This window comes from Zootoca vivipara, chromosome 7 (genome assembly GCF_963506605.1).
Source record: "Zootoca vivipara chromosome 7, rZooViv1.1, whole genome shotgun sequence".
Lineage (NCBI taxonomy): Eukaryota > Metazoa > Chordata > Lepidosauria > Squamata > Lacertidae > Zootoca > Zootoca vivipara.
The window spans coordinates 33,905,047-33,930,767 of record NC_083282.1 but is presented as its reverse complement, the minus strand read 5'-3'; the positions used below and the strand labels follow the sequence as shown (position 1 = coordinate 33,930,767).

Genomic DNA, 25,721 nt, shown 5'->3' with positions numbered 1-25,721 from the left:
AGAAATATATAAAATCGTAACAAAAATTCAACCTAGTTGTCTTTTCTCTCTTTTTATACTTAAAATTACCATCCATAGAATGCAGTATTGGACATGTCTACTCAGAAGTAAGTCATATTAAGTTCAGTGTGGCATGCTCCTAGGTAAGTAGGCATTGGATTGCAGCCTACAAAAAATATTTAGCAGGCCATTGTAGAATAAACATTTGTGAGTAACACTCAGGTGCACCAACATATCCAACAGTTGGGCATCCAAGTTGCATCTCTGATACTCCTCCCCTATTTACCTTCTACGTGATAAAGAAAAATCAGGCCTGAAGCTGTTAAAATGGGAAAGAACCATTGTGCTTGGATGTTTGTTTGAACATATGAAAGCCATTGCAACAATGGGTTGTATTCTTCTACTTGTACAACAGAACTCCCCACCACATTCCCCCACCACCACCAAGCTGCCTCTACGCCCTCAAAATGTTGGGGACTCCAAAACAGATTTGGGAGGCATGCAGGGAGAGAAGAGGGAAGTCCTGTTGTGTGAGCAGAACTCCACTCACACAATGGCTGCAGTCTAAATCATGACATGGACTTCTAAACTTACCTTTGTGAAGCTGCTCTTATGTGGCCCTAAGTAAGCTACTCTTGAAGACCCTTCCTAAGTGGGACTCCCAAGTATTCTGCTGGTAACAGCAAAAATCCCAAAGAAAAGCTCATGTAAACACACTAACTCTTGCATGTACCTAACAGGGTTCTTTTGATATGGATCGATCAACCCTATTGTTAATCGTCAACAAGCTGCAAACAAAGAAAGCTACTCTTGACTGACCCTAGTGCAAGTATACTGATGGTGCTTTCTGAGCTTCTTCTGGTTGCAAGAGTTAACATGAACAATCACTACTTTATCTTTTATAGGAGTAATTTTGAAATGGCTGAATCATGTTGAAAGGGATCAATATTTTTAAAGAGCCTGACAAGAAAATTGAAATAATTCTTTTACTTAAAGATTTAGAGTAATTGTAGTGACAGCTCCTCTGTCCTCTAATTCTTGTTCCTCAATTTTTTACCTTTACCACAGCTTAATAGGAAAGTCTCCTCTGTATACAACTTTATTAGAAGCTACAGGATACCTCTGCATATATAGAGCACTCTGGAAAAAGTTGTGCATTGTTGTTTTTTAACTAAACAAAGTAATGTTATCTCATTCACGTTTGACATCTACTTAGGTGCCGAGTCAGTTCAGTATCACTGCAATGTAGTTGTATTTGTGTGTGTGTGTGTTTTTTAAAGGCATTGTTTAACAAGCTTTTCTTGTTAGATTTTTAATTTGGAAGCTTACCATGATAACCAAATCACTTCAAATGCAATATAACGAATACCTTTTCCCATGGGAAAATCCCAATCTTGGGTCTACACCAGAGCTGGAATTGCTTTCTTGAAAGTTTATGTAAGTGCCGTTTCTATAATGGACATCTTATGCTGGTCAGTATTTTGCTCCATTAGACATGGTTAGAAATTTACAACATCACAAAGCCATTGACCTCTTTTGACCTTTAAGAAAGGATCACTGTTGCTGCTACTCTTACTTTTGATTTCAAGGATTAGTGTGATGATTATGTTCAAAGGGTTTACCCATGAGCAGGAATTTCACTCTAGGCCAAGCAGTATGTGAAAGTCTAGAATCTGCCTTTTAGTGACCTTAACAATGTTTAACATTCATAAATTGTATTTCAAATTAGTATGAATATGGAATATAGCTGTTTTAGCGGTTGCCTCCAGTAAATTTGGCTTATAAAACTACCACATCATTTCTCAACTAGACGCTTAAGAATACCTCTTATGCTAGTGTCTTAGAAGGGGAGATGGATTTTCAAAATGAAGGAATTGTAGGCACACACTTTTTTTATTTAATTACCTGGCTCAATCAAACTAAAATGCTAAACTCCAATCCTGCCAAACTGTTGTACACATGTTTTCAAAAGCACTATTTACTTGCATGCAATTAAGCATGTGTATAAGCATTTGCAGGCCTTGGGTCTTAATTCTTAGCTGCGATTTCAACCCTAAAGGAATTTTGAAACCTGAATTAGATTCCCTGGTGTTTTATCAGATATCAAACTATATCATTTTATAATTAAAAAAAACCTTGTGTATAAACTGTTTATAGATATTTGTGGACTTAAAATACACATGTATATTTTTAAACATTTTTGTTTAAAAGTCTGGACTTCTCAGCCTACGTGTGCAATGAAATATACTATCCTTTTAGTCTAGTTGGCCCTGTTTACTGCTTAGTCTGTTATGAAAGCTTTGCTGCTAACCTGATGGTCTCAGAGAAAAATTGTAAACTATATAGGTTTGTTGCATCAGAAACACTGCAGCAAAGCTTTATATCTGACCACTGGTAATATGAATGTGTCGTATTGACTTGTTGAAGATAATCATAAAACCACATATTTTCAGTGTTTCTTTCCTTATAGATTAGAAAACAAATGTCTATTTTTTTGTAAATAATGATTTTTATAAATGTCTTTCCATCATGATTTCCCTCTAATCATCCATTTCACAAAATCCTGAATATGCAATTATTTATCATACATGATATTATACAAGAAATAGGGTCCCCATTTCAGAACAAAGTTTATTAAATTCTATACATAAGAACAAAATTAAATAAGTTGTACTTGAAATGTGATTTCCCCCCTTGAAAATAAATGACAAATCTAAAAATGTTTTATGTTTGTGCTGAATTATTTCCCCCTAGAAGTCATTTACAATATTTACAGTGCCATTCTATACATGTCGCCTAGAAACAATTATTGTATTCCATGGAAATTACTCCTAAGTATGCATGTATAGGATTTGGTTGCCATACAACTAACTACCCTACCCAGACTCTCTTCCCACAGTCTGTTATTTAAAGCAGATCTGAAATGAGGAGATGGATATTGGATGGAAACTGAGAAATGGGAATTTAGGGTTATTATAGCCCCAAAGTCTGCACAGGCCTTTCCCAACTTTGTGCTCTCCATACTTTTTGGGGAGTATCGTTCACCCTCATAATCTGGAGGCCCACAGGTGCACTAGATTATTCTTTTTGTTAGTTCGTCATTTTATACACAAGACCGCTTAAAGGAGCGGGGAAAGCATTTTTATTACGCAGAAAATCTGGTATATTCATCGGCTTTCTACACCTTATACAGGGTGCGTGGCATAAGCGCTTATATTGTAATACTACGTAATACGAGGCTACGGCTTTTAATTAGAGCGCTCTCTATTCCTGCACCAAAGAGGATAATCGGGAGTTGGCCTGAAGGGACCGGCCAGTACCGTAGTAGCATGTAAAACCAGCCACGCAGGGAGCAAGGCAGGGATTTTGCTAAATCTCAGGAGCACCAAGGCGCACGGACAGCAGCTCCTGGAGACCACATAGCGCTTTCCCCACACGGTTCCTTTGGCGAGGTGACTTTCCAATGCTCCTTTTTAATGACGAGGGCAGCTGCCGACGTTCCTACCCGGGTCACGACGTGCCTCACAAGACCCCTGAGCCCGAGCCCAAGGACTGACTGGAGCTGCTCCACTGGCGCGCAGCTAAAAAGCAAGGCTCCAGGGTGAAACTGAGAAACAGCTAATGAAAGGAGGGAGGGCGCTGCTCCTGCTACTGCAAGAGCTGCGCTCCAGGCGCCTCTTCCCGCCCGGCAAAGCCACATTGGACGCGCGCGCAAGGCGGGAAGCGGAGACCGGCTGTCCTCCGCCTCTTCCCGCCCTGAGGGCGGAGGCAGCAGCGCCGGGACCGCCTTCCGCGGCTGCAGCAGCCTCCGGGGGTGATTGGTCACCCTGGAAACCAGCAACAGCTGCGGCTCCGTCCTGCAGGCTGCAGCAGCAAAAGAAGGAAGAGGAAAGGTAAGGACGCGCCGGCGGGAGGCTTGTTGGGGGACCCCCGAAAACGGGGGTGTCGCCTGGGGCAGTAGAAAAGGCGGGAAGCGGAGTGGCCTCCCACCAGCGCGCGCCCCCATTCCGGCAGGGCTCTTGCAGCCGCGTCATAGGCGGGGGGTTCTACCTGTTGCGCGGTTACATTCATAATACGGTAGGTCCACTTAAATTAATGGACGTGACAAACCTAAGTCCATTGGGTTAATGTGCACGTATTCGTAAGAAAACTTGGGCGGCTACAATCCAGAAATTCGACTGAGGAACACACACACAAACACAAACACCGGGAATTTGCAGCAGTGGGGGTAATCTTCATGTAGTGCATTGGCTTTCTGCCTGTCCCACCCGTAGTAGTTGAAGGCACAGGGGCCCTTAGCTCTGGTATTTAAAAGAAAGAGAGATGTTAATCTTCATGCTGTACTGTAGCTGTGTACAGACGAAGGCTAATTTTCTTCTGGAGCCTCCCCGTTCTAATCATTTGCATTTGAATATATCTCTCGCCTTTTCTCGTTGCCCCACAAGAAGTCATTTCTTGGAAGTCCGAGGGACAATACTGAAGAGATACTGCATCTTCCTAAGGAGAGACTAAATGTGCAGGCAGAAGGAAGTGTGTGGACTTGTAATAAATACACACAAAGTGTGCCACAGAGGTGGCTCATGAGTTGCACAAGAGCAGCTGAGGTGGCTGCACTTCTTTCTCCTCTCCCCACCCCATTGCAAAGCGGGATGGGCAATTTGTAATTGTTATTTGTTGTTCAGAGTGCCAGCCCGCTTCAGGAGGCTTCAGGCGATCCTTAGCTTACAACAGCAGTACGGAAAGGACTTGTATTGTTTCCTATGTGTGTGCATGCTTAATGCCAATTTATGAGAAGAATTGGAGGAGGAGGAGGAGGAGGAGGAGGAGGAGGAGGAGGCAAGCCAAATGAATGGTTCAGTTCTTCCAAGTGGCATGCCACTATTCATGAATAAACTTCGGTCTTCTTTCAGAGGGGTATATACTTTAGTCCGTTATAGCAAAAGCAGCAAAAATTATGGCATTACTTACCATTTTTCTAGAATAAGGTTGTGAGAGTAGAGTGCATGCATCTTCTGAGGTGGAATCTAGTATATGAATAATGCCATAATAAATTTGTTGAGACTTTTGGTTGCTTTTTATTTCCGAGTAAGGCCTTGCCTTGTCACTTTCTTGTTGTGTACAGATTGAATTTATTTACAGTATAGTAAGTCATTTCTTGAAGTATGGAGGACAATGCTGAAAAGATACTAAGCCTTATAAGGAGAGACTAAATACACACACAGATGGAAGTTGGTGGTTGTGTTCTACCTCCCTTGCCACCAGCAGAATGCCTCTGAATACCAGTTGCTGGGAGTCTCAAGTAGGGAGGGTGGTGCTGTTGTGCTCATGTGCTGCTTTGGGGCTTCCCATAGGCACCTGGTTGGCCACTGTGAGAACAGGATGCTGGACTAGAGAGGCCTTCTGTCTGTCTGTCAGGACTTACGTATGTTCCACAAACAGTCCTTCTGAATCGGGCAGCTGTGGTCTCTTTTGTGGCATTAAAAAAAAATGCTCCACAGCACTTCTCACCCATTTCCAAAGCCTTGCAGCACTTCCAGCATCCTCGGCAACACTTGGAGTGGCTCCTGCTGTTGTGGAAGTGCTCTGTAGGCCTTGGCTGCTTGCCAAGAAGCAACAGTCCCTGAAGGCTTGGCTTGGCTACCATCTTCTTGAGGAACCTGCAACACCTTGAAGCAGTGGTTCCTCAAAACTTCCTTTGCTTTTCCTGATGGGAAGCAAACCTGGAGCAAGCTGAAGATGCAATTCCCAAAGGAGTATCCCTCCCTTTGTCGATTTGCAGCCATTTCCTAAAGCCTCGGAAGATTAATCAACATATCCCAGAATAGGGCACCGAGTGGAGTAAAATTGCCACAATTTTTGCTAATTATATTTAGTTTGTTGACACCCCCCCTCCCCCCTGATAATGGAATGATTATTGAAACCATTGAGCCAATCCTTTGGGGAGTTCTCCCAATACCTAGGTATAACCACTCATGCTTCCACTTCACAGACTCTGTGCATTTCCAAAGACTCTCGTTACAATACCTTGTGTAAGAGGCATGGCTCTGACACCAGATGCCTATATACTTTTAGGTCACGATTGTGTTTAAAAAATACATTTCCTGTATCTAGAAAACATGTCGGACACAATGAAGGAAAAAGCGGCCCGCTTGTTAAAGAAAAGAGGCAGCATATCCTCTTTAGGAAGCCATGAAGTCAGGGCGAAAGAATTTTTTGGAAGAAACAAAGAGTGAGTAGCATATTTATCATTTTCTGACTTTTCTTCCCAAGATCATTCCATCTGGACAGTATAAAAACTATTCTTCAGGCTTTTTGCAAATGTCATGCTCAGTTATTCTTTTTCTACATGGTAGAATGGGTGGGAAACCTATCTGGCTTTCAGCTGCTTTGAACCTAGTGCCTGCTTTAGGTAAATGAAGAGCTGTGTTATGCAAGAGGTTATGCAAGAGGTTATCCAAGGTTATGCAAGAGGGCAATGAGGGGCACCCATGCTCCAGATGTAAGAGTAGCAGTCAAGTGGCCCGATAAAAGGGCTAAAAATCAGAACTCACATTTTCTTCACAGCATGTAGTTCTGCCCTAACTGGCCATGCACAAATACTGTGCTGTCTCGTCATATGCTTCAGCACAAGGAGAGATGAAAGGGAAAATGAAAATCTCACCACAGCCAACCAAAGACAACCAACCACACCCTAGGCCACCTCCCAACCTCCCTCGCCACCAAGGAAATATAACCAGTGAATAGAAAGAGAACCCACACAAGTGATGCTGACACAAAAACCTATACATACACGAAATAGAAGAATAGAAGCACCCTACTCTCCCTCTCTTTTCTTCTTAACCTAATACTGCATACAACACTAATGTCTCACAACAAATGAAACTGATCTGTAGAAAACACAATGACAGTGGTACCTCTGGTTACGAACTTAATTTGTTCTGGAGGTCCGTTCTTAACCTGAAACTGTTCTTAACTAGAGGCGTGCTTTCACTAATGGGGGCCTCTTGCTGCCACTGCACCGCCGGCAGACAATTTCCGTTCTCGTCCTGGGGCAAAGTTCTCAACTTGAGGTCACTCTTCGAGGTTAGTGGAGTTTGTAACCTGAAGCGTTTGTAACTCGCGGTACCACTGTATTAAAAAAGAGAATGCATGTATTTTTGTAAACGAAGAAATCTTTAATAGATTTTTTAAAAAAGAAAGGGAAAATGGAAGGAATGGTAGAGCTTAGAGCAGATGTTGGGAGTCTTTACAACTCCATCATCCCTGCTCATTGGCCTTGCTGGGGCTGATGAGAGTTGTAGTTCAGCAACATCTGGAAGGCCAATGGTTCCTCACCGGTGACTTGGAATCTAAGATAGGTGGGCTTTTTAAAAAAATCAATGCAGCTTTCAACAAGTCACTTTTAATACAATTATTACTGGGTTCTGTTTCAGCTCCATAAGTACAGTGTCTTACATGGACGAACCTGGCCACCATGATGATATTCTTCGCCCCGGGGTTCAGATGGAAAACACGTACCAGTTGGGTAAGTTTCTTTATCTTACTCACTTTCTTGTTAATAGCCTAGTCCCACTCTCTGTAGCGCACTATACAAATAATAAAAGTAATATTAATTATTATTATCATCATCTTTATTGTATTTGTTTGTTGTATTTTATGCCACTGTTTACATTATTGCAGTCATCCTACAATGAATACATTGCAACTGAGGAACAAACAAGAATAGCAATATGTGACAAATAAACAGTTTAAATCTTAAATCTTTTGTATACAACAGTAATAGCCTTAGGGCAGACAAAGTATATCCTACTGTTGGTAATTTCTGCAACGTACAAGCAGCTTATCACCAAACATTCAAGTATGACTATTGTGGTATAATGATCAAATAAATTGGAAAGACTGGAGCTTTTCTTTTTGCTGGGGGGGGGGAGCCATAGATGCAGTGTACAGTAAATATATAAACTAATTTAGAAAGCTGCCTGAGGCAAGCTTCTGCTCATAAGCCTCTTGAGGAGTCACCTGGGCATTCTGTGTGACACAGCGCGTGATCTATTTTTGCCATAAAACAGCAAAAAAAATTCTTTACAATGAGAGATATTCCATGTTAGGATATGATTCCTATTTGGTGGAGAATAAAATGGAAAACTAGAATGCTTAGGCTTTGAAATTAAAACGGTGGATTTATTTGACCAAGTAAAACATTGTGCTTGAGTACCTAAGGATATACATTATGCTTTTGTAGCAATACTTATTTAAACTAAAGGGAGGGAGGGAGGAGTGTCCTTTGTTTTTTTAAAAGGTTATAACATTGTAAGTGTTCTTCACAGACACGCTACCTGACAGAAGCTCACAGGCCCCCAGTGGTCCACAGATTGTAGTGTGGGGGCCCTTGTACTAAGTCAGTGGTTGCCAAACTTGGCCCTCCAGCTGTTTTGGGACTACAATTCCCATCATCCTGACCACCGGTCCTGTTAGCTAGGGATGGTAGGAGTTGTAGTCCAAAAACAGCTGGAGGGCCAAGTTTGGCCACCACTGGACTAAGTCATTGTTTCACTGGGTAAATGTGTGCATAGTTGGTAAACACCCCCCCCCCCCAAAAAATATTTCACAGCCTTCCAAAATAATGGTGTGAGCTCTCTCTGTGCTCCAGGTCCTGCAAAGTGCTTTCCGGTGAGCACTGTGAATAATATCTTGAAGGATGTGGTAACAAGTTATCTTCAAGAGGAAAAATATGAAGCCGAGTTGTGCAGACAAATGACAAAGACCATCTCTGAGGTACACAATTTATTAGTAAAGCAAAGTTGGAAAGTATATCGGAGGTATATCCTATAGAAAGCTCTGCTCAGAACAGCTTTTGGATACAAGAGTTCAACCTTAAGAACTATGAAGGAATATATATTAAGATGTTTGTGTAAGGAGATGAATCTAGTTAACCTTGTAGGTCAGCTGCTTCTTGGATAGTTACCACATTGCCCAGCTTATGATTTTGTATCTTGGATGTAGTGGTACAGCTAGTTTCTATATGTGCTGATGCTAACTGAGAAATCTGTTGCTACATCTTGTATCAGGAATGTGAGTCTTCTCTGTTCTGCATGACTGGCCATTGATTCCCCCCCCCCTCTCTCTCAAGTTTTCTGGGTCAAAGATCATATTTGAACAAATGCTGAGTGTCTCCCCTTTTCCTTTTTAATCACATCAGCTAGTCCACCTGTTTATGGCCATCAACTGGCACTGGAGTCAGAAGTTGTGGTTTCAAGACAGGCTTGAGCCACACTAGGGTCAACTACGAGACTGAGGGGCTCCTCCTCTGTCACTGGGCCCTGTTAGGCTTCTCTAGCTGCAGTAGTAGTGCTATAAGCATCACTGGGCAGCCGTCTCTGGTCAACCTTTAAATTTCCCAAAATGCCCCAAATGATTCTTAGTCAGGGGCATTGTGATAAATTAAAAGGGTGGCATGATCCAGTCACCTGATGGAATATTAAGCAGGGTCCCTTGGCAGGCATCAGCAGCTTCCCAGTGATGCCAAGTGCTGAACCCTGTCCCTGTGGCTCACCTGAGACCAAAATGCATTATCTGCTTCACAAGCGCTGGATATAGATATAGATGCATATGGCTGTATCCAATGATGCAGCTCCACTCACATAACAGATGTCCTTGTGCACAATTGCAACTTCCTCTTCCTCACCTGTTCCTTCCAGCCCCGCATTGGGGGACCCTCCAGAGCAAATTTCCGAGGTGCCTGTATAGGGTGCAGAGAGGAAGCAGAAGTCCCATTGCACAAACAGAACTCAAGATTTTGGTTACATCAAGGAGACTGCCAAAAACTACTTTGTAGTAGTGTTCTGTATTGGGGAGGGAGGCTTAATACTTGAAAACAGGTCACCCACCAATCAGTGCCCCCAATGATAAGGAGAATCCCCATGCCCCCACTCACAGCTACCAGAAATGCTAGGGCTGCAATCGTATTTACACTTACTCGGGATTAAGTTCCATGTAGGGCTTGATTCCGGTAAAGCATCTACAGGAACAGGCTGTCTTGACTACCAGCTAATTTTACAGGACAAAATCCATCCAGTTAAGCACTTTAAGTCCCATGCAGATGTGAAATTGTCTTAAGTTATTTGAAGTGCGTGCAATGCATCACTGGTGTATTTAGATTCTTGCCACTAGAGTAAATTAGTTAAACATTTAAACGGAGCTGTATTGTATCCTAGGTAGTTTATATTAGTTTGCTTATGAGACCATGAATTTAATTCTCTCTCTCTCTCTCTCTCTCTCTCTCTCTCTCTCTCTCTCTCTCTCTCTCTCTCTCCCCCCCCCTCTCTCTCTCCCCCCTCTCTCTTAGGTAATTAAGGCTCGAATAAAAGACCTGATGATACCAAGGTATAAAATTATTGTGATTATACATATTGGACAACTTGACAAGCAGAGCATGCAGATTGGAAGCAGGTGCCTCTGGGATACTACAAGTGATACTTTTTGCTCATATGCCTTCAAAAATAGATCTCTATTTGCTCTCGCAAATGTCTTTGCAGTTTACTCCGAGTAGCAATTAAAAGGTCTATGTGACCAAATAGACAGATACTATTTTTAGGCTGCAATCCTATGTACGCTTACAAGCAACAAGCTCCATTGAATAACCTGCATAAGATCGCTCTGCATACGTAGACTGGCCAAACCAGTAGATTAGTTCTTCTCTGTGGGCATGAAGGGTGCTTATTACTCTGAAGATAACAGGTGTTAATACCACTTGTGCAGTTCTCATTTCTGGTGTGGAAGTGTAGTGTTTGATCATGTAAACATCCCCACGGTTGGACTCTGTATCGTATTAGTGATATCATAATGGGTGTGCATGAGGCCTAATTCATTGTGTTTATGTTCTTGAAAAAGTATCAAAATACAGAACCAGTTTACACTTGTCTGTTCTTATCAAGGTGATTGCCTCGAAGTGTGGCACTTTTGCTTTATGTGTGAACTCTCATTTTTGCATTTGCAGGACAGTGTGTATTATGTCTCCGTTAAAAGGCAATTTCAATCCTACCCTTAACCATACGCAATGGGTGATGGTGGTGGTAACTTTCTTAAGGTTTCCCTTTCTGCCCTTTTAAAAGGCTTGATATGGGCTCCACTGTGCAAGGGAGCACCCAGCTTCTTAAAAGTGAACTTTGTCCAGTAGCTGAAACTGAATAGTCTGAAGGCAAAGTGTGGATAATTTTTTAGCTAAAGTTTTAGCTAAAGTTTTAAGGAAGAGCCTGGAGAGTCAGTGCTTGGCTCACCTCTGGTATTTGGCTCACAATATGACAAGGGGCTATGAGGACTGTGCTGTCTGGCTGGCATGATGACACATATCTGATTGTTGTCGGTAAAGCTGACTCTAGCACATTTACTTCATATCACAGTGAGCCAATGGAGCCTGCCATCTCGTCTTACAAACAACACATGTGGAATGAACGCTACATCATGACATGCTGTTATTTCAACTGTAGCATTGTGAGGGAACATGGCAGCCTAGTTGACCACTGGTTCCAGCTGTTGTACCGCTTAAAACAGCTCAAAAGTTTTGTTGAAGCAAAAAATAGTTGATGTATTATTTTTAAGACACTGATGTCCCTGCCTTTACTGGTAAGCCCTGCCTCCAAAAACTTAGCGCCCTTCTGCCCCCCCAAATCTATTGGATTATCTCCTCCAGTGTTTTCCCTATTCCAATTTCCCACCCTCGTTTTATTTAGCAAAATTTATATGGCACTTAATTTTTTAAAAAAAACAACAACTTCTAAGCGGTTTACACAAAAGGTATAAAATATTCATCAAATATTTTGCAATGAAAATAAAAAATGGTAGACATAATACCAGGAAAAGCTTTTCTGGCGTTCATTCATCCTGAAGTTAATCTAGACAGGTTTGGTCAGAAGTACCGGTAAGTTGTCTGTTCCTAGAAGCTGTCTCATACATGGTTAGACCATTGGTTCATCAAGTTCCATATTGTCTACTCTGATTGGCACCTGCCTTCTAGGATTTCAGATAGGAGTATTTCTACCTGGAGATGGGAGGAATTGAACCTGGGATGCTTTGCATGTAATCTGTCACTTAAGGTACAGGTCCCTTATCTAGAAACTGGTATTTGCTCTTAAGACTCCCTGAGTAAACAGAACTTAATCAGTGTCAGAGGGTTTTTGGTGGGTGTCTTCTTTTTTTAATTCCAAGCCTAGCACTGCACTGGCAAGAAGGAACAGCAGAAGCCATGTTGCGAACTGCAAATTTATTGTGAAAGCAGGAACTACGGAAAAGAGAGCTGTTTGAAATACAGATGTTAAAAGACCGTTTCTCAATTTGTACAGTATCCCAAATGGAATGGCACTTAGGAAGTACTTCAGAGCTCGGAACTACAAAGTAGGATATCAAAAATACCTATTTCTAGATGTTTCTGATGTATTGTTAGCTATGAAATAGCATACATGCCACTGTCTGATACATTTTCAGCACAGTGAACTTATGGTGCTGTCGCTGCAGCCGACCAGACAGCAAGTGGCTGTGAGTCGCATAATATCTTCATTCCTTTTGTGTATAGACTTTCGTTCCGTGCCCCATAGATCTCCTTCAGCTTCAGAACTGGACTGGATGAATTCTTTGCTTAGGTATTCTGGCTTTTGGATCACCTTTTCATTGGCACCTGTTGAGTCATTTGTGTCAAGTGGTGAATGCAGGTGGCTTTCTTGACCTGTTGCGTGCAAATGATAAAAATAAGAAATCTGGAGATAAACTGAAATTAACTTTGGATGTTGAACTTCAGGCAGTCCAGTGATCAAGACAACTTTGATGTTGCCCAATCTATTTCTTTTAATTTGGGTCTGAAATATTTACAGCCTATACTGGGAATGCAATCCTAAGAAAACTTGGCATACAGTAAAATTTCACTATTGACGCCTATCACTAGGATTGTCCTAGTTCCGCTGAAAAACAAGGTATGTGAGGAATGAGGAAGTGAGGGATCAGCTTCTCTACTATATTTTCCTATATCCAGATAGGATTTTTATTTCCAAGGCCACAGATACAAAAACCAATCTGCTTGGCTTCTGTAGGATTCGACAGTTACCATCTCAGTACCAGGATATACAGTACTTGTTAATAAACTCTTTCAAAACTGGTTTTTAATTTTTTTTGAACCTAAATAACAGCAAAGCTATTACTTCAGGTATATCTTAAGACACAGGAATAAGCCTCAGTTTCCCAGAGTTAAGAAATACTTGTGTACAAACCCCAAATGAGATTGCTTATTACTATATTATAAATATTTGTGCTGTTTCTAAGCACTATACAGGATCCTGTTGCTTATCTTTAAAGCCTTGCATGGCTTGGGACATGGGCACCTGTGGGGATTTTTGCCTCCACACACCCCTATTTATTCACTAAGATAATCGTCCAAGTGCCCCCCTCCATCCACAGTGGGGCACAGGCCTTTCCTCAGTTGTCACCAGTCACCACCTCATTTATGGAACTCTTCCTCTACGAGGTTTGACTGACACCTTACTTTATATTTTCAGCACCAATGACTTTTAGCACCTAGGCTTGCAATTATTAAAGTGCAATTCTGTTCATGGCAGTTTTTACCTACTGTTTTAAACTTAATTGCTTTGTCATTATAGATCTGGGTTTTTGTTTTTGGTTTTTTTTTAATTATGTAAGCCGCCCCAATGTTTCTGTTGGGAGTGCAGCATAGATCATTTTAAAAAATAAACAAAGAAAATCCACCAACCCTGGCTTTTGCATGCAAAAACATTCTGTGTGTAGTATTTGGACCGCGTATAATCCAAATTGTTACCTGTGAGACTTTTTGGAAAGTGAGTCAGCTGCCTCCTCCAGCGAGACCCTCCGCAAGTAAAGACGACAGCTCTTACAAAGTCCCTTCCGCAGAGTTTTCTTTCCGCTGCTGCTTCAGAAATGGCCATAGAGAGAAAGAGCAAAAGCATCCCTAGCACCGCAGCCTTCATCTTGCCGAAACGGTATCTGACTAATCAGAGCAGGGAAGAAAAGGATGGGACTTCTGAAGACAGGAGCCAAGACCACAGGCCAATTTATACAGCTTGCTCCTGTTTTCTTGTTTGCCAAATGACGGGGTTGATGATGTTTACAATGCTTGCCGAATATTTCTTGCAACAGTTTAAGGTGCTTTTAGGATTCACGCCTGGGTTGCTCTCAAATGGTGATTCAGGTTATAATATGTTGCTATATTGTCTAAGAATAGCAACACACACAGCAGGGCAGTGTGTTTATGGGGGGCCCCGCACCTTAGATCAACATTGCAAATATGCACTTTCTAACAGTTTTATTGTACACTTCCCTTAGAATAAATGCCATTAGCCACTATAACATTTTAAATAGTGGGCAAGCTTAGCCATTTGATATATTCTTTGCTGCTTTGCCATTTTTTAATACGCTTTGAAGGAACTCCTGGCTTCATCTCCCCCCCCCCCCCCCCGGCATTTAGATCCAGAGTACAACTTTCTATGATAATACGTATCTGTATTTGTTCCGCTGGCACTATTTTATATATATATATATTACAAGTGTACTTACTAGCATTTGGGAAAGAATTTGAAAAGTGTCTATGATTAATTCTTGGAATACCTGATAACAGATTTCCCCTTGATTGCCTTTTCCATATGCTTGATAGTTGTGTGTTATACCACCTAATTTGAGATAACCATGTCAGTTTCTGAGACCACTGAATTTTTCATTATCATGGATAAAGTCACTGTTGCAAACAGTTCAAGGTGATGAAGCAGAGGTATCTTGCTACAGTCCTGTTTTACTTCTGGAAAATGTGTGTGGCTCTGAGATTCTCTCCATTTGTAAGGAAGCCCAAAGTAAGTCTGATTTTTTGTATTCACAATCTCTGGATCTGTTTTAAGTTTTCCCTGAAAGCAAACCCTCAGGGCAGCACTCCTCCCTTCTTATATATACCGCTTTCACTGCTTAGTATCACTAAAACAGCACCTGGTCCCTGCAAGCTGCAAAGATCTTGCTGACATTCGTCTTTCCCAAGGATCCCATTCCTCTCATCCCTACAACCAAGGGAGACTAGCACTGGGTTGCTCTTAATTTCCTTTGATTCTTCATCCTTTGGGGCACGTCCGGGGATGGCTATATGTGATCCACTTCCTATGTAACTGCGGTAGAGTGAACCCCTTACCATTATCACCATGTTGAGTTGAGCATCATGGGACCATAGAGTCTGAGATGGTACTGAGTCAAGTGGATGATTTCATTGAAGGGTTTTGCTTTGTGTTTTTTAAATGCAAAGCAGATTGCAGGAAGTTGCCATCTGGATCAGAATTTCAGAGATGGGAAAGGGAGAGGTACTTATCTCTTTCCTTGTGGCCCTTTTTTTTTCTTAGCAAAATCATCCCGCTCCAAACTATTTTCAGTTTTACTCATGCCGATTTATCATTCATTGTATGCTATGTGGATTTTTTTTTTAGACTTTGCTAAATGGTACTTTTTTTTGTCTCCTGTGATGCTGGTGGTGTAGGTTAGTCTAATACTTTTTGACTAAAATATAATCCTTGTACTAAACAGTAGAGATTAGAAGTTCTCTGATTAACACCTTGCATATAGCAGATATACCACGAAGACCCCTATTGACTCCTGTTATCACCCATGTTCTCCAGCATTAAAAAACTAAATGTTTGTTCACTAATATTTACCTTGATGCTTACAAATGCATTGAAAATATCATTCTGTACCTTAGTAGAACCAGTAAGTAAACCAATGTTTCCACTCAATAAAAGAAAGGAACTAACATCTTATCACATTTTGGGATAATGATTAACACACTGTTAACACTAATAGTATATTTAGAAACATAGAGGAAATAGAGTTGTCACAGTCTCTTCATAAAAATGTGCAAAATGCACATGGAAATGGGTTATAATGTGCTTCTTAATGTGTCTATATTTTTTATCTGTTTAAACATCCAGTGCTTTTTCTAAACTGTTGAATCCAGTTTAATGTTACTGTAGTTAAATATAATGCCCATGTGTGGCAGCTCTCCTGGACTGTACAGTGGAACCTCGGTTGTTGAACATAATCTGTTCTGGAAGACCGTTCAACTTCTGAAACGTTCAACAACTGAGGCACAATGGGCGGTCGGCAATTTCAATGCAGAAAATTGAGAAACGTGCCTCAGAACCTGTTCAACTTCTGAAGCGCGTTCAAAAATGGAAGCAATAACTTCCAGGTTTTTGGTGAATGAAACATTCAGCTTCCAAGATGCTTCAAAACCAAGGTTCTACTGTACCTGCAAAGGAAGCAAGAGTATTTAAATGCAAGACTTTTGAGTCAGGAGACAGGATTTGCAAAGTTTAAATGCTGGGACATAATCTGGAGGCCTTTTCTCCTGCCCAAATAATCCATGTTTTCCAATAACCTATGAAATGCTATGTAGGTGTCTATAGTATTTACAAAAGCATTTTCTTGCCAGAGCATATAACGCAGGTTTAGCTTCTGCCTCCTGGAGAGTCTTCAGCACATTGTTTTACTATACTACATTGGTAGCAAGAATTGATTACAGTATCTCACTTTAGCAGTGTGTGTAAAGACTGGGACTTCCCAAGCAAACATCTGTGGCTTTTCAAAATAATTCCCAACAAATTTATTCCCATATATAAACTCACACACACTTAATGGTTGGTTGGTTGGTTGTTGCATAATTAACTGCTAGGCATTAAATATCACATCCTTTTTTCATGGAATATTGCTGTAAAAAATCTACACTGGACTGGTCAGAACCGAGCCAATCATATCATGCAAAGCATCCACCTGAAAAAGACAAAAAGGAGGTGGATATATACGTTAACAAACCTGATAATTCGACAGCAAGTGGTAAAAAAGTAGGAAGAGTTTGCATTAGTTCTTTTCTGAGTGTAGTCAAGTTCTGAATGGAAAAAGCCTTATTATAGCTAAAACTTTATATTATTAGAATTAGAATTTATATACTCCCTATACCCAGGTGGTCTCAGAATTTACAAAAAAAAAAATTCCAAAGTTGCATCTACATCATAAAGCTGGGCTTGTGTGGTTTATAAAAATGTTACTGGTGCGCTGAGGAATAAAATAAGCCACTTAAGCCGCCTTCTGCACATGAATGCAGCTGAACATAAGTTTAACTAGCAGCGCCTTTCATGAATGGCTAGTCCTTCTGCAGGTTGCTTTGCTAACGTGCCTTTGGCTTATTGGGCAGAAACGCTGCTGTTTGGGAAGCTATGTTCCAACCTCATTTGTGGATGGTCCCACCCTATTTCCATACCATTCCCAGCTCTCATAACTTGAACATGTATTGTGAGGCATTTGTAGTCGAACGCTGTGGCATAGTTGCAGCACCTAAACTAGGGTCGCCGTATTTCAAAAAGTAAAATTCCTGACACCCACAAAGTTGTTCCCACCAAAATTGGGAGTGAACCCAAATCCCCCCGACTCCATTTTTACACCCCAAAACCAGGACATGTCAGGAATTTACCTGACGTAAGGCAAGCCTACCTAAACAGAGCATAGTCCAGCTGGTTAACATAGGGACACTGATTAACTTGCACTACGCACATGTGAATCAGCAGTGGGGCTTAGTTAGCTATTAGAAGGGCCCCCGGTTGGGGTAGGCTACTTCAGCTTTTAATGTTGCAGAACGTACCTTCTTACTGTCTGGAGGGATCATATTTCTTAGTGCGTACACGGTGACTGATCCTTCACTGTCGCCAATTAGAAGGCAATCTGCGTTTTTAGCAAAAAGCACAGCCGTGAATTTCACAGTTCCAGTGGCAGGATGCACAATCAGGGGATCCAGGCTACATGCAAAACAATGGCATACAGTATAAAACTGATGGCTGCAGAGCTCTGCGGGATATCCCATTGTGAGATATGTTCCTACCACAACTACTACGGTATTATTGTTTGCTGTTTGCTTGCTTGCTTGCCTCACAAGTTACTTTCCTCCACTACACTACCCTAATTATTCCTGCTAGTAATGCTGATGTATATAACACCATTAAAGTTAGGAAGCCGCATAATGTATATCCTTAGCTAAATGTTTGACCCTGCAGCATTGGTTCTGCCCTGTCCCATTGCTCCATTCCAGTTGGCTGTGGTCTCTGATTAGGCCCCTTAGTTGAGCACTAGGGAGAAAAGCTATATTCATGGAGCTCCTTCCAGTTGGGTTTTAAGGAATCAGGTGCAAGTGTTTCTCCCAACGATACACAGCTGCTTAGCAAACAGGAAATATATACAATGGCAGAAGATCATATTTTGTACAGTGGTACCTCGCAAGACGAATTTAATTCGTTCCGTGAGTCAATTTGTTTTGTGAAAAATTCGTCTTGCAAATCGCGGTTTCCCATAGGAATGCATTGAAATTTATTTTCTTTTTTTTGCCCATAGGAACGCATTAATTAAATTTCAATGCATTCCTATGGGAAACCACGATTCGCAAGACGGATTTTTCACAAAATGAATTCATCTTGCAAGTCACCATCAGATCGCAAGACGCATTCATCTTGCGAAAAATTCATCTTGCAGGGCATTCGTCTTGCAAGGTACCACTGTAATGCATTCCATGTATGATACACTGTGTTTACTTTGTTCAAGAGTAACTGGGTACAGTAACTTTTTAGATACATAGATGTATAAATTGATTTTAAGAAAATGGCTGATTCTTACGTGCTGACACTAAGATCCCAGATTTCCACCCTGGTTTCGTTCGCTGCTGCAAACACATATGCTGAAGTGGGAGACCACGCTATATCATAAATAACATTGGCAGTGGAACTGAAAGTCAAAACAGGGCGGACTGAATCCTCGCGCCACAATATAATACTCCAGTCTGCAGAACAGCTTAGAAACACTTCTGTACTGAATGGATTCCATGCTATCTTGTACACCGGGCCCTTGAAATAGAGAGAGAAAGAGTAATTGCTTCATTTTATATCACACATACACACACATATTCAAAGATTAGTGCAGAAGCATGCTGCACCACAGCACTGAAGCCCAACAAGATTTTGGGAGACACTGAACTTCTCTAAGCAGTATGTGATGGATGGCACAGCTTTAGCTAGGTTAAGCAGATTGGCCTGAATCCAAAGGAGATGTTGAATTCATACACTCAGGGGAGACCCATGCATAGCTGAAGCCTCTTTTACAATTTGTACCACAGTAGCTGTGCTAGCTGAAAAAGGCAAGCAGAATGGCAGTTAGGGCCTGCTAGAGGGTTCTTGAAAACTGAAGAGAGCCCTGGCTCTGCTCGGTGCCTCGCGTGTATGTAAGCTTCCTCCTTTGGTTTCTCTGCATGTTTAAATTTATACAATAGCATTTTGAGTTCATGACTGTCAAGGAAGTTTGCAGAGGTGTTCCGGGACACACTAGTTCAAGGGGGCAACCCCTCCTGCTATTATTGAGGGACACAATGCCATCGGATTGCCTCCCTAACAATGGGAGTTGTACTACTGTGCTCTTCCTCTTGTCTTTAGGAAGACAGAACCCCAAATATGGTCAGGAATGCAACAGGAATGCTTGAGGGGAGGAAGGTTTCAGGGGAGACAATCTGGTATGGTGATCAGAATCCTGGAAATCTAGGGCAGCTGTCAACTTCAGCCACACAGTGTGAGGCAGGATGTGTGGAAGCAGGTCTGGGAGAGGATAAGGAGGCTTGCAGCACCTTGGACAGATCACTTGAATAGCAGCTTTCTCCAATGGACTTTCAGTTCCATCCAAGGCCCTTCATCTCTTTTTCAGCCCTGACCTCCTCCCAGATTCCAACCCTTTCTTGAGAAGGGAAAAGCCTTAAAGGGGTAGCTTATAAGTCTGGAGCCAAGCAGTTGCCTCTGTTTGGCTTCCTGACCACTGATGGCAATAAGGGGCATCTGGCATTGTCGGGCTCAATATTTCAGAGGCACTAGGCTCAGGAGGTGCTGCCTTTGGGGCACTGATGGTTCCAGGCTACCAATGTCGGATGTGATGTTACGGACCAGGCCTCAGTCCCCTGCCAGTGTTATGGGTAGCATGGCTTTGAAAGACACCTCTGTGTCTGTGAGTCTTGGCTGCCACTTGAAGCCAAGGTTCCTCCTGTTTATTTCAGTGGGAAAGAGAACTTGTAAGTGCATTATCACTTGTCACCCACAACCAGCTGCCTTATCTTGCATCAGGGCAGGACCTGCTTAGCTTATAGTCAACAACCTGGCATTCCAGTTTGTATAATGACCTAGAAGATAGCTGGTTTTAAATGGTTGGTCCAGAGTCATCTGGCCTAGTCTGGTTGAGAAACCTTGATTTCTAAACTACGTATGCAGTATTCAAGAAAGTATTATTAAAGTATGTGGTTCATTAGTCATTGATTTACCCAACACAGAGAATTTGGTACCTGAAGAATCCTGTCAGGAGAATATGTGAAGTGGGCTTAGGAGCCAGGTATACATAGCTGGAGTACAACTCCCATCAGCACCAGCTAGCATGGCCATTGGTCAGGAATTATGGGGGTTGTAGTCCAGCCACATGTGGAGAGCCACAAGTTCCCCATCACTGGTGTAAAGGGTACTAAAGACAGCGTGTGAGTATCTGTGCATCTACTTATTCAACCCAATTTTATTTATGTTTACTCACTTTGTGTCCCCTGTAGGTCTCCAAGTACTGCTCATTGTAAGAACAAGAGCATTTGTGAATAAAACCTTCCTCAGTTCCAGCCAAGTATATATTAGTGTCCTGAAACAAAACCAAATTACTGTAAATGGCTTTGACTTTATCCAGATTGGGCATATTCTTTAGAATCTTCACTGCAGGAAAATGTCGGGCTTGCTTCTCTCCTTTCCTTTTAAAGTAGAGTCCAGTATAATGGAATTCTCAAAGGCTTGAGCCAGAAGTCCCAACTAACCACATGTTCCAGGAATAAAGCAGACATCCAACAAACAACATCCAACAAACCATAATAATGCATGAAAGAGGTTCATGTTTCACATGTTCGGAAGACAGTGCATGCAGAGGGGAAATATGACATTGTGAAGCCACCTTCAGTTTATTGACCATGTTAATGCTCCCAGCCCCTGGAGTGTGCTTGTATCTCCTCTCCTTTTCCTTTTAAGGTAGATTAAGCAGAATTGGGTTTTGATATAGAGTGGCGCTGCACCCAGCCTTGCCCAAAGTGGCTGATTCTACCAGCTCAGAGCTACAATCCTCGTTGTTTTGTTTGATGGGAGCCCTCCATCTGGTTCCCTGGAAATATTAGGAGAGGCTACTAGTACATTTTTTAGCATCAGATGGGTTATAAAATCTCTGCAGTCTTTGGAAAGATGTCCAAAATTCTCTGCTCTTTATGTCAATCTAACATGCTAAACTATAAAACTTGTTCAGAAACAACCAATGAGTAGGAGGAACAAGCAGGACCCCCCCCCCAAATTCCTTGCTGTCCATTGTCTTCAGCTACATTATCACTTTGATCTATGTGGACAAAACATTCAGAAAACATCATAAAAGATTAGGATACCTTTGGATGGAAATCAAAGGATAATCCTGGAGCTTGTCGAGATATCAGTGCTTCGCTTTTCTTTTCTGCCCCTCCCTTTTTCTTGTCACTTGCTGTTCGCTTGAGTTTCATCAGATCTGAGTTGAGAAACAAATGCATATAGATGGTGAAACCTCCTGTTTCATTATGAGGGCTATAGGGACTGTTTCTCTTCTACACAACACATTGTCATTACAAACTCTCCTTGTCCACTATTGGAGCTAGTGAGTACTGTATAAGAAAGAACTAGGGCTATTTGCAAACAGCCCTCTTTAAAATAAGTTGAAATCCCATTGGCCAGCTGCTTGGTGGGGAAAGAGGTGAATAATTCCAGTTTACTGCCTCCCCTTCCAAACAACTGATTGACAAGATTTGGGCCTCTTTTTAAAAGACCTATACGTACAGTTCTAGTTGCTGGATTTGGAAAGGTAAGCAGGAAGCATCTGTTTGCGGATTCACCTTCTGATTAGTGATACATGTACAGAAATCTGTTTCCATGTTCACATAGGCCGTGCTGTGGATGCGAGGGGTTCATTGGTTTACTATAGGGGTTTACTTTGGTAATCGGAGATGAAATAAAGCCATTTGTGCACTCAATGGGATCACAGCCCGTATGTGTAGTTCCCTGTGCTGTATAACCGGGAGTGTCTTTATTATTCCCTAACTTAATTACTGAATTGTTATTATTTTATCCCACCTTTCAACATGTAGCACCCAAAGTATCTGGCAATAATATTAAAAAGACAAGAGCATAAAAAAGATTAGACACACACACACACACCATTTAAGTAATTCCAAAATGTTTGGATTAAAGTGACAGCGCTTACCATTGCAGCTTAATCCTTTCCGAACAAACCACTTAGTCACTCTGCCGTCTGCTGATATGGAGACTAGTATCTCCCCTTTGTCTTCTCCTGTTATTCCCCTGTCCTGCTCAACCCACCTCAGCTGCCACACAGGGCCCAAGTGTTTATCGTAAGATTCGCTGAAACGAAGATTGGTACCAAACTCAGCTTTGTGATGCATACAGTTAAACGCAAGACAGTAAAAAAAGGGGAAATGGTATTGCAGGCAGGGTAAATCAGAGGGGTGGGACAAGGATGCCACTCTTATTTGTGTGCCTTATTATGTTTGTTTTATTTGTGCACCTTTTCATATGCTGGATAGGCGTCTCAAAAGTTGGAAGTGAACTGGGCGCCTCTGGACTTCCAAGTATGTCTGATTGCGGGAGTTGGAGGTGGGAATGCAAGTACATATAGGAAACAACACGGGGGTGCGGGCAAGTAATGAAAATACACCTGAAACTGTGTGGGTTGTATGCCATTACCTTAATAGTGGAACTCATATGCTAGAGAGAAATTTCTGCGCAGAAACCATGCTGTGCCCTGCGAGGGCGGGGGCGCCGGAGCAATCTCCGCCCCTCAGCGCCAGGGCGGCCGACCTGCTTGAGACTGCCCTGCAGGCAGACAAGCGGCAACAGCCCCTGCCTGTCCTTGGTGCCTGCCTGCCTGCCTTTGCTGTTGGCGCTGGGGGGAGAGGAACGAACGGAGAGAAAGGGCAGCTTTCTCTTCCTTCGTTCCTCAGAGCCGGCATCTGACGGGGGTTCGGAAGCCCCGTCAAATGCTGCTCTGTCGGGCTAGGTGGGGGGGGGAGCGGAGGAACACGCTAGTTCTTCTTCTTCCCTTCTTCTCGCGCTAGTTGCCCTTTGTGTTCCGCTGGTCTCTGCCGGTTGCCCCTCACTGCTCGTGGCAAACGGCAGAGACCAGCGGAACACAAAGGGGAACCAGCTGCAGCGCAGGAAGAAGGCAAAGGAAGATCAGCTGAGAGGCGCTGACAGCTGCTCCCGCGCTGCAGCTGGTTCCCCTTTCACTAAAAAAACCTTTTGCAAATAGGTTTTGTGATCAGAGGTTTTTATGGCTACGCTTCGCAAGATGAAGCGGCGGCCATAGAAAACCTCGTCGTCTTGCGAGGCAACCTCCGATCGCAAAACCCATTCGTCTAGCGAAAGATTCGTCTAGCAGGGCATTCGTCTAGTGAAGCACCACTGTATGTGCCCCGAAAAGGAACAGACTGCTGGTTATTTTAAGAGATAGGAAAATGATATCTGGGTTTTGAGGGCTCTCTAAGCTAACAGCATCAGGAGAGGCAAGGATCTGGGTTTCAGATGGAGGGCACTGGATTTGGCTGTCTGCTGGGAATGTTTAAACTGTTTCTCCATGTATATCCCACCTGTGTATTTGGAAATAAATTCAAATAATCAGAAACTGCAAAATAACATAAGCTTCCAGTGATGTCCTCCTAAAGGAAACCAAATATAAGAAGCACTGGCACCCCTGAAACTCCTCCTTGTCAGAGAGGTGGGGAGAGTCTAATACAACCAATTAATCCTCCAGTTTTTCAGAAAAGCCAGAGGCGAGATTCAGAGAAGTGTAAATGTTTAGATCCAGACAAATAATATACTTTATAATGTAATAAACAACATGTGAAGGTGCCTCAACAAGACTTACCTGGTATCTAAAACTGAAGTTGGATAATGGGTCTGGACATTGTAGACTGCTATTGTCCCATTGTACAATCCAACTGCTAAGAGGTTTGGATTGGCTAGAGAGAAATCCAATGCAGTTACCCCATGAGGAGATTGATAGACACGCTCTGGCCACTGAGCAGGAGGAAAAAATCAAATCTGCATTAACTAAGAGAGCATTCACACTTTATAAACAATCAGGGACCCCAGAAATTATTTAAAATTTAGGAGGAGGGTGTGATTGGCTGTGATAAGTTTTACTTCCTTTTAAGGTGCATTTCTGAAACATTCTGAGTGTATCTTCTTTGCATGTAGATTAGAATTTTGTTTAAAAAAGACAAAATATTGGAATGGATTCAACTAACCCCATGCACTAGCAGAAGCCAGCACAATGGGGCTTTCTGCCCTCTCCTGACCCCAGGAGCCCCACTGTCTCCCTCAATCCACTCTGGAGAGTTGGGAGAGAACCCTCAGAACAGTTTGCAGAGGAAGGTTGTCAGTCCATCTGGCAAGTGGAAATGCTTCTGCTGACAGGACAATATGAAGAGTGTTAACATTGGATTTCATCCCGTAATTTCTAGCAACTGATAGAAAATAAGATACTTTAAAATTCTGAAATTCAGTTATTGAACATTAAAGCTACCCTACATTATTTGTTGCAGAAAAGGAAGGGGAGAATGCCACAATAAATGTATTTTAAGTCAACTGCTTATAGGTATTGATGATTAAATGATATATAATTCCTGTTAAATAACATAAATTAAAATAAGACAAAATGGAACTTTATGCATCTGTTGTAATCAGCAGGTACAAATGGAGATTTTACATTTCTGGTTACTTTTTTGTAATACTGTATATGGTTCAAGATTGGCATGTTTTCTGTACTACAGCATTTATAACATGGCTTAGTGATGCTTATCCATACTGTATGTGGGAGGAAGTCAACTCAGGGGATCTTACATATGAGTAAGCTTAGGACTGGGTGGTTAGATTATAAAATTGCTCTATATCATAAGATAAGGAGAGGGTATAAGTGAGCTATTTGTGGTCTTAACGAGGAAGCAAATCTGAAGGCCTCATGGCCCTAAGGAAGGGTAAAAAAGAACTCTGCTGCTACATCGCCGTTGTATCTTATCAGTGAATAATATCAAATTAACCAAAATCAAAAGAGCCCAAGTATTGTGTTACCGTTGGGTTCTTCAGTGACCAGCAGCAAGTCAAGCCTTTTTTCTGCTCTTTAAAACGAAACTGTCCATAACCAACAGCCAGTAGATCCTAAAAACCAATAACACATGATTACACTACCAAGCCACAGCAACCATTGAGATAGCTATGTGTCCTTTGAGACTCTATTTAATTTGGAGTGAAAACCTACTTGTTATGGACCCAGAGCAGCATCAGTAGCAAGACTGTTCACTGCTCATAGGGTCCGGTCAGTGTTTCTGCCCCCTGTTGTGACCTTTAACAGCTGGCTCCTTCTTCCATTCACCCATCTATTGCCACTATCATTACTATTGCTGTCCAAGTGTACGTACTGTATATTGTTACGTGCTAAAGGGATTTGATGCTGAAAACTGGCAGTGATTAGTTAAGCTGCTGTGATGTCATGAAGCTATCACAGAACTGTTTTAACTGCTGTGATCAGGAAGGTCTGGCCAA

At 42.0% G+C, this 25,721-nt stretch overlaps 3 protein-coding genes across 7 annotated transcripts in view; 1 reads left to right on the top strand and 2 right to left on the bottom strand.

Moving 5' to 3' along the window:
- Nucleotides 1–3,833: 3,833 nt before the first annotated feature.
- Nucleotides 3,834–10,918, top strand: DYNLT5 (dynein light chain Tctex-type family member 5). Its single transcript, XM_035122884.2, has 5 exons — nucleotides 3,834–3,893; nucleotides 6,112–6,229; nucleotides 7,434–7,525; nucleotides 8,651–8,775; nucleotides 10,346–10,918. The coding sequence occupies exons 2-5, from the start codon at nucleotides 6,117–6,119 to the stop codon at nucleotides 10,547–10,549; spliced, it is 534 nt and encodes a 177-aa protein (XP_034978775.1). The 5' UTR covers nucleotides 3,834–3,893; nucleotides 6,112–6,116; the 3' UTR covers nucleotides 10,550–10,918.
- A 1,519-nt stretch (nucleotides 10,919–12,437) lies between these two features.
- INSL5 (insulin like 5) lies at nucleotides 12,438–14,270 on the bottom strand. The gene is made up of 2 exons (XM_035124201.2): nucleotides 13,820–14,270; nucleotides 12,438–12,718 (listed from the first exon to the last, which is right to left on the bottom strand). The coding sequence occupies exons 1-2, from the start codon at nucleotides 13,986–13,988 to the stop codon at nucleotides 12,477–12,479; spliced, it is 411 nt and encodes a 136-aa protein (XP_034980092.1). The 5' UTR covers nucleotides 13,989–14,270; the 3' UTR covers nucleotides 12,438–12,476.
- Nucleotides 14,271–15,604: 1,334 nt separating this feature from the next.
- DNAI4 (dynein axonemal intermediate chain 4) overlaps nucleotides 15,605–25,721 on the bottom strand; it is a 30,245-nt gene continuing 20,128 nt past the window's right edge. Inside the window, exons 10-17 of one of the 5 annotated variants that reach the window (XM_035122853.2) lie at nucleotides 25,251–25,337; nucleotides 24,046–24,197; nucleotides 22,366–22,523; nucleotides 21,521–21,636; nucleotides 20,644–20,742; nucleotides 18,706–18,932; nucleotides 17,684–17,837; nucleotides 15,605–16,818 (exon numbers count right to left, since the gene is read on the bottom strand). In XM_035122853.2, the coding sequence (XP_034978744.1) occupies nucleotides 16,768–16,818; nucleotides 17,684–17,837; nucleotides 18,706–18,932; nucleotides 20,644–20,742; nucleotides 21,521–21,636; nucleotides 22,366–22,523; nucleotides 24,046–24,197; nucleotides 25,251–25,337 (1,044 nt within the window). In that variant the 3' untranslated portion in view covers nucleotides 15,605–16,767. Of the gene's footprint in view, nucleotides 16,819–17,347; nucleotides 17,838–18,705; nucleotides 18,933–20,643; nucleotides 20,743–21,520; nucleotides 21,637–22,365; nucleotides 22,524–24,045; nucleotides 24,198–25,250; nucleotides 25,338–25,721 lie in introns of those variants that run through there. The other 4 variants (XM_060276831.1, XM_060276827.1, XM_060276830.1 and 1 more) reach the window with 4 other exon arrangements.

What these genes read in the sequence shown, in the direction of transcription:
- INSL5 (XM_035124201.2), bottom strand. Translation starts at nt 13,988, where the DNA reads ATGAAGGCTGCGGTGCTAGGGATGCTTTTGCTCTTTCTCTCTATGGCC. An exon ending in CTTTCCAAAAAGTCTCACAG is followed by an intron (nt 12,719 to 13,819) that starts GTAACAATTTGG and finishes TGCACGCAACAG; the next exon opens with GTCAAGAAAGCCACCTGCAT.
- DYNLT5 (XM_035122884.2), top strand. Translation starts at nt 6,117, where the DNA reads ATGTCGGACACAATGAAGGAAAAAGCGGCCCGCTTGTTAAAGAAAAGA. An exon ending in TTTTTTGGAAGAAACAAAGA is followed by an intron (nt 6,230 to 7,433) that starts GTGAGTAGCATA and finishes GTTCTGTTTCAG; the next exon opens with CTCCATAAGTACAGTGTCTT. An exon ending in GGAAAACACGTACCAGTTGG is followed by an intron (nt 7,526 to 8,650) that starts GTAAGTTTCTTT and finishes TCTGTGCTCCAG; the next exon opens with GTCCTGCAAAGTGCTTTCCG.